This window comes from Bubalus kerabau, chromosome 15 (genome assembly GCF_029407905.1).
Source record: "Bubalus kerabau isolate K-KA32 ecotype Philippines breed swamp buffalo chromosome 15, PCC_UOA_SB_1v2, whole genome shotgun sequence".
In the NCBI taxonomy this organism is placed as follows: Eukaryota; Metazoa; Chordata; class Mammalia; order Artiodactyla; family Bovidae; genus Bubalus; species Bubalus kerabau.
Genome location: NC_073638.1, coordinates 1,505,261 through 1,522,108, shown reverse-complemented (window position 1 = coordinate 1,522,108; position 16,848 = coordinate 1,505,261). Strand labels below are relative to the sequence as shown.

The 16,848-nt window shown below is 49.1% G+C and overlaps 1 protein-coding gene across 1 annotated transcript; it reads left to right on the top strand.

Moving 5' to 3' along the window:
- Positions 1-2,124: 2,124 nt before the first annotated feature.
- Positions 2,125-16,300, top strand: GPR83 (G protein-coupled receptor 83). Its single transcript, XM_055547405.1, has 4 exons — positions 2,125-2,554; positions 7,500-7,625; positions 10,830-10,963; positions 14,762-16,300. The coding sequence occupies exons 1-4, from the start codon at positions 2,192-2,194 to the stop codon at positions 15,384-15,386; spliced, it is 1,248 nt and encodes a 415-aa protein (XP_055403380.1). The 5' UTR covers positions 2,125-2,191; the 3' UTR covers positions 15,387-16,300.
- Positions 16,301-16,848: the final 548 nt, after the last annotated feature.

Genomic DNA, 16,848 nt, shown 5'->3' with positions numbered 1-16,848 from the left:
GCTTATTTGTTTTTATTTAAACAAAAACTCGTTTGTATCCTGGGCTTCCCAGGTGGCTCAGTGGTAAACAGTCCACCTGCAATGCAGGAGATTCAGGAGATGCAGTTTCAATCCCTAGGTTGGGAATATCCCCTGGAGGAGGGCATGGCAACCCACTCCAGTAATCTTGCCTGGAGAATCCCATGGACAGAGGGGTCTGGAGGGCTACAGTCCGTGGGGTCGCAAGAGCCGGACACGACTGAGCATTCACCACTACCACCACCTATATATCCTGCCCTCCCTTTCCTCGTTGGAGCAGCTTCTCAGAGCCATCTGAGAGTCTGTATCCCAGGCTATAGTCTTCAATAAGGTCCCTGAATAAAGCATAACTGGCATTTTCTAAGTTGTACGTTTTCCTTCAGTCCACATCTCTTTGCATAACACTCAAGCGCTTCCTGCTCCTGCAGTTGAATGAGTCAGACTCACAGTCATCTCCATGCCTCTGCATGTGGCACACAGAGACTCTCTCCTTACGGAATTCTCCATCTTCTTCCCTCTGCCTCCTCCGTGACCTAATGACTCTTGCTGGTCCCTTGGGACTGAGTTGAAGTGTCACTTTCTCTGAGAAGACTTCCCTGATTTCCTCTCATGTAGATCAGGGCACCTTGTACTTTACTCTGGTGACACTTAATCAAACTATTTTCTATTTGCTTATTTTCCTGTGTCCCTGGAGCTCAAGGGGGTACAGAAGCTCATGTCCAAATTTCCTAGAAAATTTCCAAAATGAGAGGTGGCTACGCTTTCCCTTAGTGAGAAAAGAGGACTTGGGTGGGAGGGGTCTGTTCTCCAGGGATTGGGTAAGACAAAGGATTTCTCCTGAAGGAAGGGGACATCTCAGAAGGGACCTGGGCTTGAGTCATTTGATGGAGACCTAAGGGCACTTCTCAGCCGGGCGCCATTACAAAAAAAAAGTCTGCTTGGGCTTTGCCAGTAGAACAATAGAGGGGGCAGTTACAAGTAGTCAACCAATTACTGCATACAGAGCCCAGAGCAATGTGGCAGGGCAGCCCTATGGGACTGAAAACTCCACATACAGGAAAAGGAAAGCTTTCCACTAAGGCCAGAAAAATGAAACAACTTGCTTAAGATTTCAGAGCTAGGTAGGACTTGACAAAACTAGGATTTGACTCTGATTCAACAGGATTATGTATGGAATGGATGGCAGGGCAGGAGTGACTGGGAAAGACTTGGGTGGGTGTTTGTGTGTGTATGTGTGTGTGAAAGACCAGGTGAGTAAAATACCAAGATTTCGTGGAGAAGTAGGTGGGAACAGAAAACAACATGCGTAACATCCCTTACAGATACAGCTTCAGAAACGCCCATGGCAGAAAACTCAGTTACCCAAGAATTGGGCACAGAGCTATTTACCTCCTTTGATTCCTGGATCACACCAGGATAACTGCTTTGAAGTGTTTCCTGGAAAAACAAGCCCACACCCCCCATTAAATCTTAGTGAAGGGAAGGAAGCGAAGTCTGGCCAGCCTCCCAGGACATCTTAAGTCTGGTCACTGAAGACGCTTGGAGATAGTCCACATCGATTTCATTGTTCACATTGTGCCAGAACCCCCAGGGCCCAGGGACACACCTCAACCTGAAACCTGCCAAGACTGACACTCAGACAAGATCAGAGCAGCCCCAGCGCGGAACCAGGTGCTGCCTGGAGCAGGCACACCCAGTCGCTGCCGCGCGCCCTCCGAAACCCCAACTGCCCCGGGGCGCATTCCTCCCGCTTCCTTTCGGACGGCTAGGCTTAAGCTGAAGGCAGGCGGATACGAGTCTTTAGCGAAACAGCCCTGAAGCCCAACTGGAGTTTTATTTCTAGAGCGAGAACGGGCTGGGGCAGGGGGTGGAGAGGAGCTCGCCGAGCCGGAGCGCGTCACCGTCTCCCGGAGAGACGCCGCGCAGCGCGATTTGCAGAGGCGCTCGCTCTCCCGCAGCCGGAGGGCGCAGCGGAGACACGAAAGTGGCGCGGGCGGCCCGGAGCGCGCGATCGCGGGCGGGAGGCAGGCGGGGAGGGGCGCCCACCGCGCGCGGCAAGGTCCGGGGTCCCGGGACGCACGGCCCACGCGCTCCTCTCCCAGCGCCCGAGAGCACGTGCGCGGCCCGTGGGGCGTCCGGCCCGGCCGGCCCCGGGCGCGGGGCTCCCGCAAAGATGACCCCTGGCTGGGTGCTGTTCTGCCTGCTCCCCGCGGTACGGGCCGCGGACGAGCGGAGCCCTGGGGCGGCCCTAGCGGGCCCCAATGCTTCGCACTTCTTCTGGAACAACTACACCTTCTCAGACTGGCAGAACTTCGTGGGCCGAAGGCGCTATGGGGCCGAGTCCCAGAACCCCACGGTGAAAGCCCTGCTTATCGTGGCTTACTCTTTCATCATCATCTTCTCGCTCTTTGGCAACGTTCTGGTCTGTCATGTCATCTTCAAAAACCAGCGGATGCACTCGGCCACCAGCCTCTTCATCGTCAACTTGGCCGTCGCCGACATCATGATCACGCTCCTCAACACCCCCTTCACTTTGGTGAGGCCGAGGGCTGGGCTCTGTCTCCCTGGGTCCCCTCCCTCTCGCCGCCCTATTTCCCCCTTTTCCCGTCTGTTCCCTTCTCTGCCTGTCTTCCTGCTTCATGTTTCTTAGTCTCTCTCTGATCGACTCATCTTTCATCGCTCTGCCCTGCTGTTTGTCTCTTAGTGTGTCTGTTTCTGACGCTGTCATTCCGTGTTTGCCTTTCTGCCTGCCTGTCTCTCCAGCATCGTCTCTTTCCTCTGTCTCCGGTTCTCTGTGTCTTCATCTATTTTTTTCCTGTCTGTGACTCTCTCTGCCTCTGTTTGTCTGTCTCTCTCTCTCCTCATGCTTATCCTTGACACTTCTTGTCTGTCTCTCTAGCTTTGTCTTTCTGTGCTCTGTCTCTCTCTCATCACCTTCTAAGCCAGAGCTTCTGCAGCTCATGGCACTGGGGTCAATGATTCGAGTGTCTGCAGCCAGCTGTGAGTCAATGACCATTTCCTGTGTAATGTCACTGACCGAGAGTCTGCATGATGATGGAGCAGTAAATCAAAGCGCTTTGAAATGCCAGCGTAGATTGTTAGGTCACCCCACTCCCATTAAATATAGCCCATTAAATGTTCCCCCACCATGGGATGCTGCTTGAAGCCATCTGAAATATGAAACAGTTGCTAGTTATTAATGGAACCTTGGGTGCATTTTCCTAGACCACTTAGTTAAATTGCATTTCCCTTCTGTGGTTTGCCAGTGAGGTTGTGTATGAAGTCTGTGTGGTCGAGGACATGCGGGTGAGGTGGGCTTGGGCCCCAGGGCAGGGGCCGCCTGGGGGCACTTGCACATGGGTAGGGGGAGAGCCCCTCCCACCCCGCCTCTCTTCCCCAACTTCCACTGAGCCCAGACTGCTGAGTGATAGTGGTGTCACTTCTCTTCCGTGTCTTGGGACTGTGGTGCCCATGGATGATCAAAACTGAAAGAACTGTGACCAAGCAATCATCATGACAGGAACACCTTCTATTTCTGCAGCATGAGTTAGGCTTTTTTCCAATTTATGAACAACCTTATTGATACTTGAGTTATTACCAAACCCTATCTGTTCATATGTCTTTCTCTCTCTTTCTTACACACACCACACACACTCAACCAGAAATAACAGATGAGCAAAAAGAAGGTGAATTCCCACAAGCCTATACACGTGTGTGAACATCCTTTCAAATCTTACGTTTAAAAACTGTGTCCTCTGTCTTGTCTTTGCTTTTGAGAGCATCACTCCCATTTGGCAGATGAGAAAACTGTGGCACAGAGGTTCAGTCTCTTGTCCAGGTCGCTTGGCTGGTAACTGGCAGAGCCAGCATGAGAATTTGGTCCTCTGACTCAGGTACGGCCGGAGGTCTGTCCATGAAGCCACTTAACTGGGGATAGAGGGTGGGACCTCTTGGACCACTGCTCTCAACCACTGACTTTTCCTGCTCTCCTTTCTGCCTACATTTACTGGATTCCTCAGGATGCCATGGGCAGTAGCCAGGGGCAAATAGACTTCCAGATACCTCCCCCCTACAACATACACACACACATCCACTCCCCACCGACTGCCTTAAAGCACAGGAAGTGCATCTCTGGCTCCTCTTGGCTCCCCCTTAGCTTCTGACTTGACCATCTGCAGTCCTGGGGGGTGGGCTAGGCCGCCCAGGATAGGAGCCCCAGGGCACAGCCCTCTGCTGCTGCCCAGAGCAGGGTGCGTGGCTGGATCTGCACACAGGGCAGGTGGGGGGAGGGGGAGGCCAGACTGCAGATCGGAGCTGAGAGCCCCTACCTGGAGGATCTTCTGCAAAGGAGGGGTGTCAAGGCTCTGAGGACCCAGCCCCTGCTCCAGGTTGATCCAAACCAGCTTGGCCTTCAACCTGACCCGTGCAGCCACTCCAGTCCAATTTCCTATCAGAGCTTCCAAGGAGCTGGCAACCAGGGTGAGTGAAAGGGTTGAGGGGAGGGTCTTCTACACCTCAGCTGGGCTCCTCAATGGGTAAGAAATCCTGTCCTTGGGCTAGTTGATGTCAATATCCCTCCTCTCTGGTCTCCCTTCCTGTCCGCTTTACATACTATGGTCAGCATGAAAACCAGTGCTGGTCGATGAGAGAAAAGCAAACAATTACTCACAATTACTGTGACAGAGGTGGGCACAGAGTGTGGTGGAGCCAGGAGTCAGTCCTTTATTTTGATCTGCCAGAGTCCCATGGGCGGGTCAAAGGAGACTTTTCAAAGAACACGACATTTCAAAGGGGCTAGGATGAGTAGGAATTTCTAGGGTGAGATGAATGTTCAGTACAGGCAGAGACTGAAGAGGACAAAGGCAGGGGTGTCCAGGTTCGTGGTGTGTTGAGTGCTCACTGCAGCTGCAGCGTCAGGGCAGGAAGCACCATGGAGGAGCTGCGGGGCAGGAAGAAGCAGAGGCGGCCAGGGAAAGGCGAGCCGGCTGTGAGCAGCGTGGATGCTTGGAGGGTATCTGGCTCCGTCTTGAAGGCCGTTGATGATTCTAAGCAGAAAGGTGACAGTAACCTGACTTTTGGTTAAGAAGTGCTGTCAGCGATGTGAAGGCTGAATTACAGGGGGGCAGACTGGAGGACTAGAAAGCTGACTGGAGGCTGTGATAATCCAGGTGGGAGATGAGGGAGCTCCAGGAAGGCCGTGGCCTGGGGGCTGAATAAGAGGGAGTGGATTGGGAAACCCTTCAAGCAGCACTGCTTGGCTTTGGTTTTGCATTGACCGTGGGAGGTGAGAAGCGGGGTTACCTAAGCATTTCCTGCTGGGTAGTGTCACTGGGCTGCTCACATCCTCATGGAGCTCCTACCTGCCTATTCCATAGAGAATAGTGTCCATGGTTTGTGTACCAGGTTCATGATCAGGTCAGACTTGTCCCCCGTGTTTCTCATGCACATGCTCTAGTCAAATCATTCCAACCCTTATTCCCCAAACAGCTCCTGAGATTCCTGACTTTGTGCCACGCTCTTTGTTCTTACCTGCACACGGGCAAATCCTACCTATTCTGTAAAGTGTTAGTTGCTTAGTTGTGTCCGACTCTTTGGGAACCCATGAGCTATAGCCCTCCAGGTTCCTCTGTCCATGGAATTCTCCAGGCAAGAATACTGGAGTGGATCGCCATTCCCTTCTCCAGGGGATCAAACCTGGGTCTTCTGCACTGCAGGTAGATTCCTTACCATCTGAGCCACCAGGGAAGCCCATTCTGTAAAGCTCATCTCAAATGTCTCGTATCTTATAATAATGGCAGCTAGTAGTTAAGTACTTGCTATGTACCAGGCACTGTTTTATCTGGTTTACTCATGTTATCTGCTTTACAGGTACCTGATTTTTATAGCAATCATGTGAACAAGGGTTAGCCCAGGAAAGTGAGGCTCACTGGGCCTAAGTGCCTTGCCCAAGGTAACAGCTATCAGTAGCAAATATGCTGCTGTAAATCACTGCTCGACATTCTTCCTGTCGAGCTGACTTGCTCCATTTTTTTGTGTCACCTCTCTCTCTCTCAGCCTCAGCCCACTCCCACCCGCCCTGGTGGCCCTTTGGGCCTTCTGTGGGGCAGGGGTCCCAACCCCTAGGCCACGGACCAGTACCTAATGGGACCCGGGCCCCACAGCAGGTGATGAGTGGTGGGCAAGTGAGTGAAGCTCTGTCTGTGTTTACCTGTACCCTTCACATGTTACCTCCTGAGCACCTCCTCCTGTCCATCAAGGCAGCATTAATTCCCCTTGGAGCACGCATCCTACTTCACTTGAATCATCCTGAAAGCCTTACCCCCCATGAATTATCTTCCATGAAACTGGCCCCTGGTGCCAAAACAGTTGGGGATCCCTGCCATAGGACATTGAATATTTTCTATCTTGCATCTGAGACACCTGAGACCTCCTCTTCCCCAGTTGGGAGCTCCTTGATCAGAATCAATGCCTGATCCTTTTTGGATGTGGAACATCACTGCGCTGAGTGAGCAAAGAGCTGTGGAAGATGTGGGTTGAGGCCTCTGCCTGCTCCCTAAGCACCACACACCCTGAGAGCTGGTCTCCTCTCTCCGCCCAGACCCCGGCCCCTGCTCCCACCTCTGCAGATCCCTGGATCTCCTTCCCAGATAACGTGTCTCAAGGCCTGCTTAGTCAACATTCCAGGGCACAGCCCACACGCTATGTTGTGACTCTGTAGACATGTCTCCTCTGTGAGTTTGAACTCATAGGAACCAAAAATGAATTTGGTTATTATCATAAAAATAGCTCCTATTTATTTCTAATCATATCTTTCTAGCAATCTGCCAGATATTATATTCCATGCACTGTAGTCTTTCTCTAAAAATAAAAAAAAAAAGCTAATCCTTACAATAAGATACATTAGAAATAAGACTCATTAGAAAAGACCCTGATGCTGGGAAAGATTGAGGGCAGGAAGAGAAGGGGACGACACAGGATGAGGTTGGATGGCATCACAACTCTATGGACATGAGTTTGATCAGGCTTCAGGAGACAGTGAAGGACAGAGAAGCCTGGCTTGCTGCAGTTCATGGGGTCACGAAGAGTAGGACATGACTGAGCAACAGAATAACAAAAGAGATTTTTGAGCCTTTTTTTTTTTGCAAATGAGGAAACTGAGGTTCAGACAGATTACCTACCTTGCCCAAGGTCACACAGCTTGAAAACATTAGAGGCAGGAAATCTGATTCCAGAACCCATGTCCCTCCCACTCTGTCCTGGCACCTAGCAGGGCCCGGCCCCAGTAGCAGGATCAGAGTCTGCTGAATTGGGTGATGGAGACTGAGTTATGCTGGAGAAAAGCATGTGAGACCCACAGTCCAGCAGTGCAGAGTAGAGCAAGGCAGGGAGAGGCCTCCTGTGGGACGCTGCCCAGAGACACAGGGTGGGGGAGTCAAGGGCCAGAACTGTCTGCCTCCTGACTCCTGCGGGTTCATCTGCAGGTCCGCTTTGTGAACAGCACGTGGGTATTCGGGAAAGGCATGTGCCACGTCAGCCGCTTCGCACAGTACTGCTCCCTGCACGTCTCTGCCCTGACGCTGACGGCCATCGCTGTGGACCGCCACCAGGTGAGGGCCACCCCCCACCCCCCGCGCGCCCTGCCCTACCGCCCCGGCGTTGCTTACCAAGGGCGCTCAGGACAGTGCTTCAGCCCATTTATTTTTAAAGACTGTTTCTGATGTGGACCGTCTTTAAAGTCTTTATTGAATCTGTTACAATATCTCTTCTGTTTTATGTTTTGGCTTTTTGCCCGCGAGGCATGTGGGACCTTAGCTTTGTGACCAGGGATTGAACCCGCACCCCCTGCATTGGAAGGCGAAGTCTTAACCACTGGACCGCCAGTGAAGTTCCCTAGACCATTTTTCAAAGAGCCTATTTGTCTTCTTACTGACCAATATGAGCACTAAATTAGGCATATTAAGTCCTTTGTGCTAGGGGCTGCAAAACATTACTCCCCATTTGTTATTCCAGTGAAGACTCCCTGCTGGCATTCTGTGCATCAGAAATGACTGAGCTTGTTTTCAGGGGTAGGAAGGCAAATCTGGAAAATGACAGATGAAAAGAGAGTGGCAGATAATTGCAGGCCGGAGGCAAGGCTGCTGGCTGGGAGATGAGGTGGATATTCCTGGGCCTGGTTGTAGAAGAGGTACACCTGGGGTTGCAGACAGGGAGGTGTGCGGGCACAGGAGTCCAGCGGGGTGTTGAGGCACTGCTCACTGTCCTGCCCCTTCAGGCACACATGGGCAGGTATGGTGAAGGGAGCCGAAAGGACCTGATAGCGCCTGTCATGGAGAAGGGTGATTCCACACAGATGCCTGGCTTATGCTGATTCAGCGAACCTTGGTTATAACACTTGAGTCTGTGCAGAGTCGCTGATTGCAGGTTCAGGGAAGGGCATCATCGCCTGCACAGCACCATATGCATGGTGACTGATGAAGGGAGGAACAGCCTTGAGGCATGAGGCTGGCTGCCTCAAGGCTGGCTGCAGGCTAATGCTCAGATTTCTAGAAGATCATTAGTCTGCTCTGTGAAGACACAGGGGCGCCTTCAGGCCAGTATCATAAGGACAATCAAGACAAAAAGAGGGAAATTTAATTCTAAAGAGCTCCAAGAATTACAACAACAGCCAAGGGATAGGAAGCTTCTAAGGTACAGACTCATCAGGGAGAATCCTCAGTGGCTCAGCAGGTAAAGAATCTGTGTGCAATACAGGAGACCCAGGAAATTTGGGTTCCATCCCTGATTTGGGAAGATTCCCTGGAGGAAGGCATGGCAACTCACTCCAGTATTCTTGCCATGGACAGAGGAGCCTGGTGGGCTACAGTCCATAGTCACAAAGAGTTGGACATGACTAAAGCAGCTTAGCACCCATGCACACTGTCCCTTTGGCATTTATGTTAAGATGTTTTGGTGCAAAATATCAAAAGGTTGCATACAAATATTTCCTGCCTTTTCTTGACCTTCTCCCCTAATTCAACAAGAAGGACTCTGGATCACCTTACCTTTACTTGGGCTATACCTACTTCACTTAACACAGCTGAGGGTCCACCCTTGGACCAAAGGTGGGTCTGAGGAACAAGGGGGAGGTCTTGCACACACTGGCCACACTACTGTGATATAAACCCACACATGGGATCCTGTCCCAGAGGCTACAGGTTCTTGGAGCATCCAAGGTCTCTGACCCAGGCTTCCACTCTCTTTATTGACCTGAGCCATGAAGGAGTGTGAGAGGCAAGGATGGCCGAGTCCAGAATGGAGATGTGCTGGGCAGCTTCTGAAGCCTAGTCCATTCCTCTGATAAACCTTAAGAGACCGGGAGAAAACTGTGGAAGAACATGGTAGAAGGTCCAGTGTGTCCTGGGATGGCATCCCGAGGTGGTGGCAGCTCTTTATGACCTCTCCTCCTGACCCAAACACCCCAAACATCTTTTTCAGGAAATAATGATTCTAACCTAGCCACCTGGGTGTCCATTAACAGACAGATGGATAAAGAAGATGTGGTGTATATATATACTGGAATACTACTCAGCCATAAAAAAGAATGAAATTTTGCCATTTGCAGCAAGATGGATGGATTTGGAGGGTATTATGCTAAGTGAAGTAAGCCAGATGGAGAAAAACAAATACTGCATGATATTACTTATATTAGAATCTAAAGTAATACAGCAAACTAGTGAATATAACAAAAAAGAAGCAGACCCCCAGACATAGAGAACAAACTAGTGGTTACCAGTGGGAAAAGGGAAGGAGGAAGAGGCAATGTCTGGGTAGAGGATTAAGAGGTACACACTACAGGTATAAAATAAGCTACAAGGATTATTGTACAACACAGGGAATATGACCCATATTTTACAATAACTATAAGTGGAGTATAACCTTTAAAATTGTGAATCACTATATGGTATACTTACAATTTATATAATATTATACATCAATTATATTTCAATTTAATAAAAAGAAATAATGATTCTAACCTTAAAATGAGGCTGCTGTGAAATTCCCAAGTCTTTATTTAAACCTTTTAGGAGAATTGATTGGCATATAGTAGCAATTGGTTCTAAGATGCTTTTCAGCCCAAAGCTTCTAGCACTGGTTTTATCTGGGGCTTGGGAAAGCTGGGCCCCACCGCAGTTTTATTGGATTGGCCAGATAGTTCGTTCGGTTAGTGAGTATGTTGTTCAACACAGTTCTTGGTGAAAATGAAAAATGTGTCTTTTATTAGTACTTAAAGCCAAATGAATTTTTTGGCCAGCCCAGTAGAAACAACTTTCAGAAACAGCAGTGACCCCCAGATAAAGGTCGATGCAGCTTCCCACAGTAAGTGGTGAGGACCTCACCCCGTGTGTGTCACCTTCCTACCCCTCAGAGCCCTTCGTAACCTAAAGGATCTGGGCAGATGGAATGAGGCCCTGAGGTGGAGGCTGACCGTGGCTGCCCCTCTCCCCGCTCTGCTGTGAGTGTCATGGGGACAGACCTCTCCCTTCACTCCTCCCTGACTTTCTCACTGCACCCTGCTTCGGCCAGGCATGACCTACCTGCAAGAGCCATTTGAACTGCCTGGAGTCTCTGAGTCCAGATTGCATCCTCTTTCTACCCCCAGACCTGGGCGGTAGGGTGGTGTAACCCAGGGGCTCTACAATGAATTAAGGGGTACTTGATTTTGTAAGTAGGACCTACCTGCCTCGTTGTGACAAGCGAGCCACATCATCTGGATTTCTCATTTGCTTCAAGCTGTCTTCTGCCAATGATGCCCAGTTTTGTGTGTTTTCCAGGTCATCATGCATCCGTTAAAACCCCGGATCTCAATCACAAAAGGTGTCATCTACATCGCAGTCATCTGGACCATGGCAACGTTCTTTTCCCTCCCACACGCTATCTGCCAGAAATTATTTACCTTCAAGTACAGGTGAGATGGACTAGTAGGGAGCAGCCTGGGGGCCTGGAGGACTTGGACAGATGGAAACTTGAGCCTCCTCTGAATCTCAGAGTTACTAGCACCAAGTTACTGTGCCAAGCTGGTCTCTCTGCTTCCTTCCCATCCTGTTGCTTCCAGGCCTGTGCCTATCCTCTGAACTTTTATTGTTTTGCTTTTTTTCCTTCATCCTTTCTTCTAAACACTTTACAGCTCTTCCTTGTTTTTCTCTGTCCCTTTGTTTGCAAGGTCAAGGCAAGAGCAATCAGCTTCTGCCACTGGTGACATATACTCACCCAGACTGAAATTCAGAATCACCTAGTCCCTTTTTAAAATGATGAGGTTTAAGTTCTCTTGCACCACCTACAAACAAACCTGTATATGTCTAAGTGTCTCAGGCAGGATGCTGTCCCTACACACACCTCTCATTTATCGTATGCTTTGTCTGTGCTCTTCTAGAAAGGAAAGCACTCAGTGTCTTGAAATTTAAATACTTGTGCATGCTGCTAGCTCGTTAAACGTGACCTCCCCTGTTAGACTGTGAGGTTGGGGAGAACTGGGTCCATTTCTGATTTTGTCATCTTGCTGTCCCTAGCATCTAAATGACTGTCTCCACATCACAAGCTCTCAGTACATATTTGCTGAATGAATGAATGAACGTAGAGTGATCTTTATCAGTTCATCGTTGTTTTAGCTGAAGTTCTATAGAAACAGATCCTGAGATAAAGGAAGATGCATGTACCCATGATTTTTAAGAAAGTGCTCCCAGAGGACTTCCCTGGTGGTCCAGTGGTTAAGAATTCTCCTTCCAATGCAGTGGACATGGATTCGATCCCTGGTTGGGGAACAAGATCCCATGTGCCAAGGAGCAACTAAGCCCATACTGCAACTACTGAGCCTGCTTTCCACAACTAGACAGCCTGCATGCTTCAGCTAAGACCTGACACAGCTGAATAAATAAATGAAGTGCTGGACTTCCCTGGTGGTACAGTGGATAAGAATCCACCCACCAGTGCAGGGGTCACAAGTTCGACCCCAGGTCTGGGAAGATTCCACATGTTGTAGAGCAACTAAGCCTGTGTGCCACAACTGCTAAAGCCTATGTGCCCAGAGCCCAGGCTTGGCAACAAGAGAGGCCCCCACCATGAGAAACCTGCACATTGTAGTAAGAGCAGTCCCTGCTCGCTGCATCTAGAGAAAGCCCATTCACAGCAACAAAGACCCAGTGCAGCAACAACAGAATAATTAATTTTAAAAATACCAATAGATTTCTACATACTTAAAAAAAAAAATCACCCTTAAAAAAAATAAATAAGTGAAGTCGCTCCCAGGGGTGGTAGATACTGGGTGGAGAAGCAGGACAGCAAATGGGGAGAGACCAAGGGAGGGCCTGGCCTGCGGGGGGCGCTCCGGGGCAGACTGTAGCTGCGTCTGCCAGCTTGGAGGCGACGGAGCTGCGCTTTCATATCCTAGGAAACTCCTGGTCACGTCTAGCTTAGTGAATCTGGGGAAAGTGTCTTTAGTGGCCTTCGGGTGGTCCTAGGCTCCTGGAAGGCTTGGGTACCAGCTGTGTCTTGTGGGGTGGGCAAGAGCTGAGGCCCAGTGCTTCAGACCAGCGAGGGGTGCCCTGCTGATGGGTCTTCCTGTGTGCTGCCTCACCTGAAACATACATTTACACACACTCCTGTGATGTAGGAGGGCTCCAAACATGCTCTGAAGGCCAACTTGAACTAATTTATGAAGAATCCGTGCCTGAATTCTAGGATACCAAGTGAATCAGGTACCCACCCCTCCTGAGCACTCAGCTTCCCCATCTGTCTTCACATGTGGAGGGCTGTTTCTTTTTTCTGATAACAAAAGCAAAGAGAGTTTTCTTTGTTTCACTAGTGACAGCCACCTGTATGTACTGATATTACAAGATCAACAAGCTACATGGTATGATGAGAAAGTAGCAATTTCGAGTTGCTGCTTAAAGATTTTATAGGATGAAACCCCTGCGGGCATCAAAAGTCTGGATATGTAAATAAAGACCGAGCTTAGGTTTCCTGCCACAAGTTCCTGCCTTGCTTTTTCCGGAGCATCTTTTAAAATGTTCATTCAGAATTGAGCCTGTGAAAAATTAGTGACCTCCACCCCAACCAGCTTGTAAGTAACAGGTGCTTGCTGCCTGCTCTCTCTCCTGCCCATTGGAGACCTGGGAGTAAGGATGGCACTTCTCCCACCTCACAGCACCCCCAGCTGGGATGTAAGTAATAGTCTTGTGACTTCCTTTGTGTGAGTGTGTTAAAACTGCACCTTCAGTCAAAATGGCCCTGGGATTTTCACTTCTCCAAAATTGAAAGGAAGTTCTGAGGGAGCTCCCTGCTGCCTCGTTCAGCAGATCATAATCTGCATGTTCTTCATCCACCAGCTCCAGGTTTTCCAATACACATAGGTGTCCTTAAAGAATTTGAAGAGGACTGGGTACATTCCATAGAAAATAAGTATTTTTGTCTGAGTGGCTGAAGGTGTATGAGTTCCAGCATTGCCACTCACATTCTCAAAACTCATCATTTTCCCCCCATTCCTTGGATCCCCTCTGGAATGAGAGTAGGTTGTCCAACAGAAATTCCAAGATTTCCCGAATCCATTGTGCTTCCAGGATGAGTTAATTCTAAGACTAGGAACACCAGTGCATTTATTCATTGAACAAATATTTATTGGGCCTCTATTCTGGGCTAGGAACAATACAAAGTAAACACACAGAGTAATCTAGGTGTATTTCTCTTTCCTAGAAATTGAAGTATAGTTGATTTGCAGTGTTAGTTTCAAGTGTTTAGCAGACTTTTTTCTCTTATAGGTTATTACAAAATGTTGAGTATAGTTCTCTGTGCTATACAGTAGGTCCTTGTTATCTATTTTATATATTATAGTTTTTATATGTTAATCACATCAGTCAAATATTAACAATTTATAAGTTCATATTCATCAGTCCTGAATATTCATTGGAAGGACTGATGCTGAAGCTGAAACTCCAATACTTTGGCTACCTGATGCAAAGAACTGACTTATTTGAAAAGACCCTGATGCTGGGAAAGATAGAGGTGGGAGGAGAAGGGGATGACAGAGGATGAGATGGTTGGATGGAATCACTGACTCAATGGACATGAGTTTGAGTTGACTTCAGGAGTTGGTGATGGACAGGGAGGCCTGGCGTGCTGCAGTCCATGGGATCACAAAGAGTCGGACACAACTGAGCAGCTGAACTGAACTGAATGTTAACCTCAAACTCCAAAATTACCCCTCCCCACTGACCTTTCCCCTTTGGTAACCATGTTTGTCTTCTATGTCTATGGATCTGTTTCTATTTTGTATATAAGTTCATCCGTGTCATTTTTAACATTTTTTAAAAATTTTTGTATCATTTTTTTAGATTCCACGTATAAGCAATATCATACGATATTTGTCTATCTCTGTCTGGCTTACTTCATTTAGCATGATAACCTCTAGGTCCATATGTACTGCAAATGACATTATTTCATTCTTTATGGATGAGTAGTATTCCACTGTATATGTGTACCATATCTTCTTTATCCACTCATTTGTCATTGGACATTTAGGTGTTATTCTTACCTTTATAGAACTCCCAGCCTAGTGGGAATGCTGGAAATGTAGTCAGATAATCAGGCTGCTCATCATCTATGCTTTAACAGATGGATGTACCAGGAACCCAGGGAGAGAGAGGCCAGTGTTCCTGGGATGGGGCTTTTCCACAGTAACCACACATTCTCCTTCTCTCTCCCCTGTCCCCAGTGAGGACATTGTCCGCTCCCTGTGCCTGCCAGACTTCCCTGAGCCAGCCGACCTCTTCTGGAAGTACCTGGACTTGGCCACTTTCATCCTGCTTTACATTCTGCCCCTCCTCATCATCTCCGTGGCCTATGCCCGTGTGGCCAAGAAGCTGTGGCTGTGCAACACCATCGGTGACGTGACCACGAAGCAGTACCTGGCCCTGCGGCGCAAGAAGAAGAAGACCATCAAGATGCTGATGCTGGTGGTGGTTCTCTTTGCCCTCTGCTGGTTCCCCCTCAACTGCTACGTTCTCCTGCTGTCCAGCAAGGTCATTCACACCAACAACGCCCTCTACTTTGCCTTCCACTGGTTCGCCATGAGCAGTACCTGCTACAATCCCTTCATCTACTGCTGGCTCAATGAGAACTTCAGGGTCGAGCTGAAGGCGCTGCTGCGCATGTGCCAGAGGTCACCCAAGCCTCAGGAGGGGCAGCCACCCTCCCCTGTGCCCTCCCTCAGGGTGGCCTGGGCAGAGAAGAGCAGCAGCCGCAGGGCTCTTCCAGCCAACAGCCTCCTGCCGTCCTCCCAGGTGCAGTCTGGGAGGACAGACCTGGCGTCCGTGGAACCCATTGTGACCATGACTTAGAGGAGGAGGCAGGGAAGGGGTGGGAGTGAGGGGCTCTGTCTGCCGAGGATTATGGCAGAGCGCCTGAGAACAGAGCCTGGAAAAGAGTCTGTCCTCACACATGATGAACTTCACATGCCAGAAACAAGTTCCTGCAGAAGCCCGAGGGCACTTGAGTTCCCACACAACTCTGTCCAGCCTCTTGGCTCCATTAGAGAAAGCAAAAAGGCAACTTCCAGCTCAACACGTATCGGTGAATTTCTGTCTGAGACATGCTGGTTCCACGAGCCAGAGGACCTGGGACAGCTTCTGCTCACATGGGGGTTGAGTTAGGCAACTGCTCCCAACAGTAAGGTAGCCTCTTTACAACACTCCCCACCACTGATCACTTGTGATGGACCCTGGAGTCAGACTTGGGGTGTGCACAACCCAGGGGCACAGCACTGCTTGAGACAGGACCGTTGGCCAATGAGAGGTTCGCCAGCCAGAGCTGGTGTGGAGCTTTGAATGCCTTGCTTTCTGAAGTCGCTGGAGCAAGATGAATCCCAGTTCTACGGAGGCCCAAAACATGACAAGAAAGGGCTGACTGGGTTCTTTACTTTAGTAAACAGGAATTACCATGTTTCCTTAAAACAAAGAAAAACTCTCATTGAAAGTTTGAAACATTCAGAAAAGCACAAAGAGGAAAATAAAAACTACCCCCTTCTCCCACTAACTTGTGATAATTTCTGTCAAAATGCTATGGATTTCTTGGCAACTTTTTTCTGTATGTGTGTGTCAGTGATTTTCGTTTCATGTTGAATTACAGTTTTCCATTTAGAAATAAGAAATACAAGCATAACCGAGAACTCCTGAACCCCTCTCCCAGGAGTAATATCTACTGGAAGAGTGAGATGAGATGGGAGAAGAGCCCAAGGAGAAAACTGTCCCAGAGCAGACAGACTGCCTTCATTCTGCAACCAGTGGTGGGAAGGGCCTGGTTAAAGGACCTCTCTTGGGATGGTGGCCATTGTGATAAACCAGATACAAAAGATCCAACCAGAAAAAAAAGATACATCCAAGAGATACAACTCCTCCTCTCCTGCAATCTCACAGAACAAGATGCGATGAAGTACCTCTGCTTTTGCAGGAGATGAGAGAGCAGGCTTTCCAACATGCTCCCAAGCTGTCTAGACAGGCTGTTTCTCTTCTGTGTTGTCTGAATAGTAAGGCTTTTTCACACCAATTTCCACAAAACAGCTTACATTCAACCTTACTCTGGTGGCTCACATGTTACTTATCAAAACCTATGGCATCATGATGGTCCTTAATAACTCAGCTTGCCAGAGAAACCTCATTCCAGAGACGATGAGTGTTTTCATCATCTTCGGTCTGGTCCTGAGTGAGTCACAGTGTCACCCAGGAGAGAGATGCCCTAGGCAGAGGAGAGCTTCATTCACCACCCTTAAGCAAGTGCTGCTCTCATGCTGGTTTGAGGTTTCTT

Coding starts and splice junctions, on each gene's coding strand:
- GPR83 (XM_055547405.1), top strand. CDS start 2,192: ATGACCCCTGGCTGGGTGCTGTTCTGCCTGCTCCCCGCGGTACGGGCC. Junction 2,555..7,499: donor TCAACACCCCCTTCACTTTG/GTGAGGCCGAGG, acceptor GTTCATCTGCAG/GTCCGCTTTGTGAACAGCAC. Junction 7,626..10,829: donor TCGCTGTGGACCGCCACCAG/GTGAGGGCCACC, acceptor TGTGTTTTCCAG/GTCATCATGCATCCGTTAAA.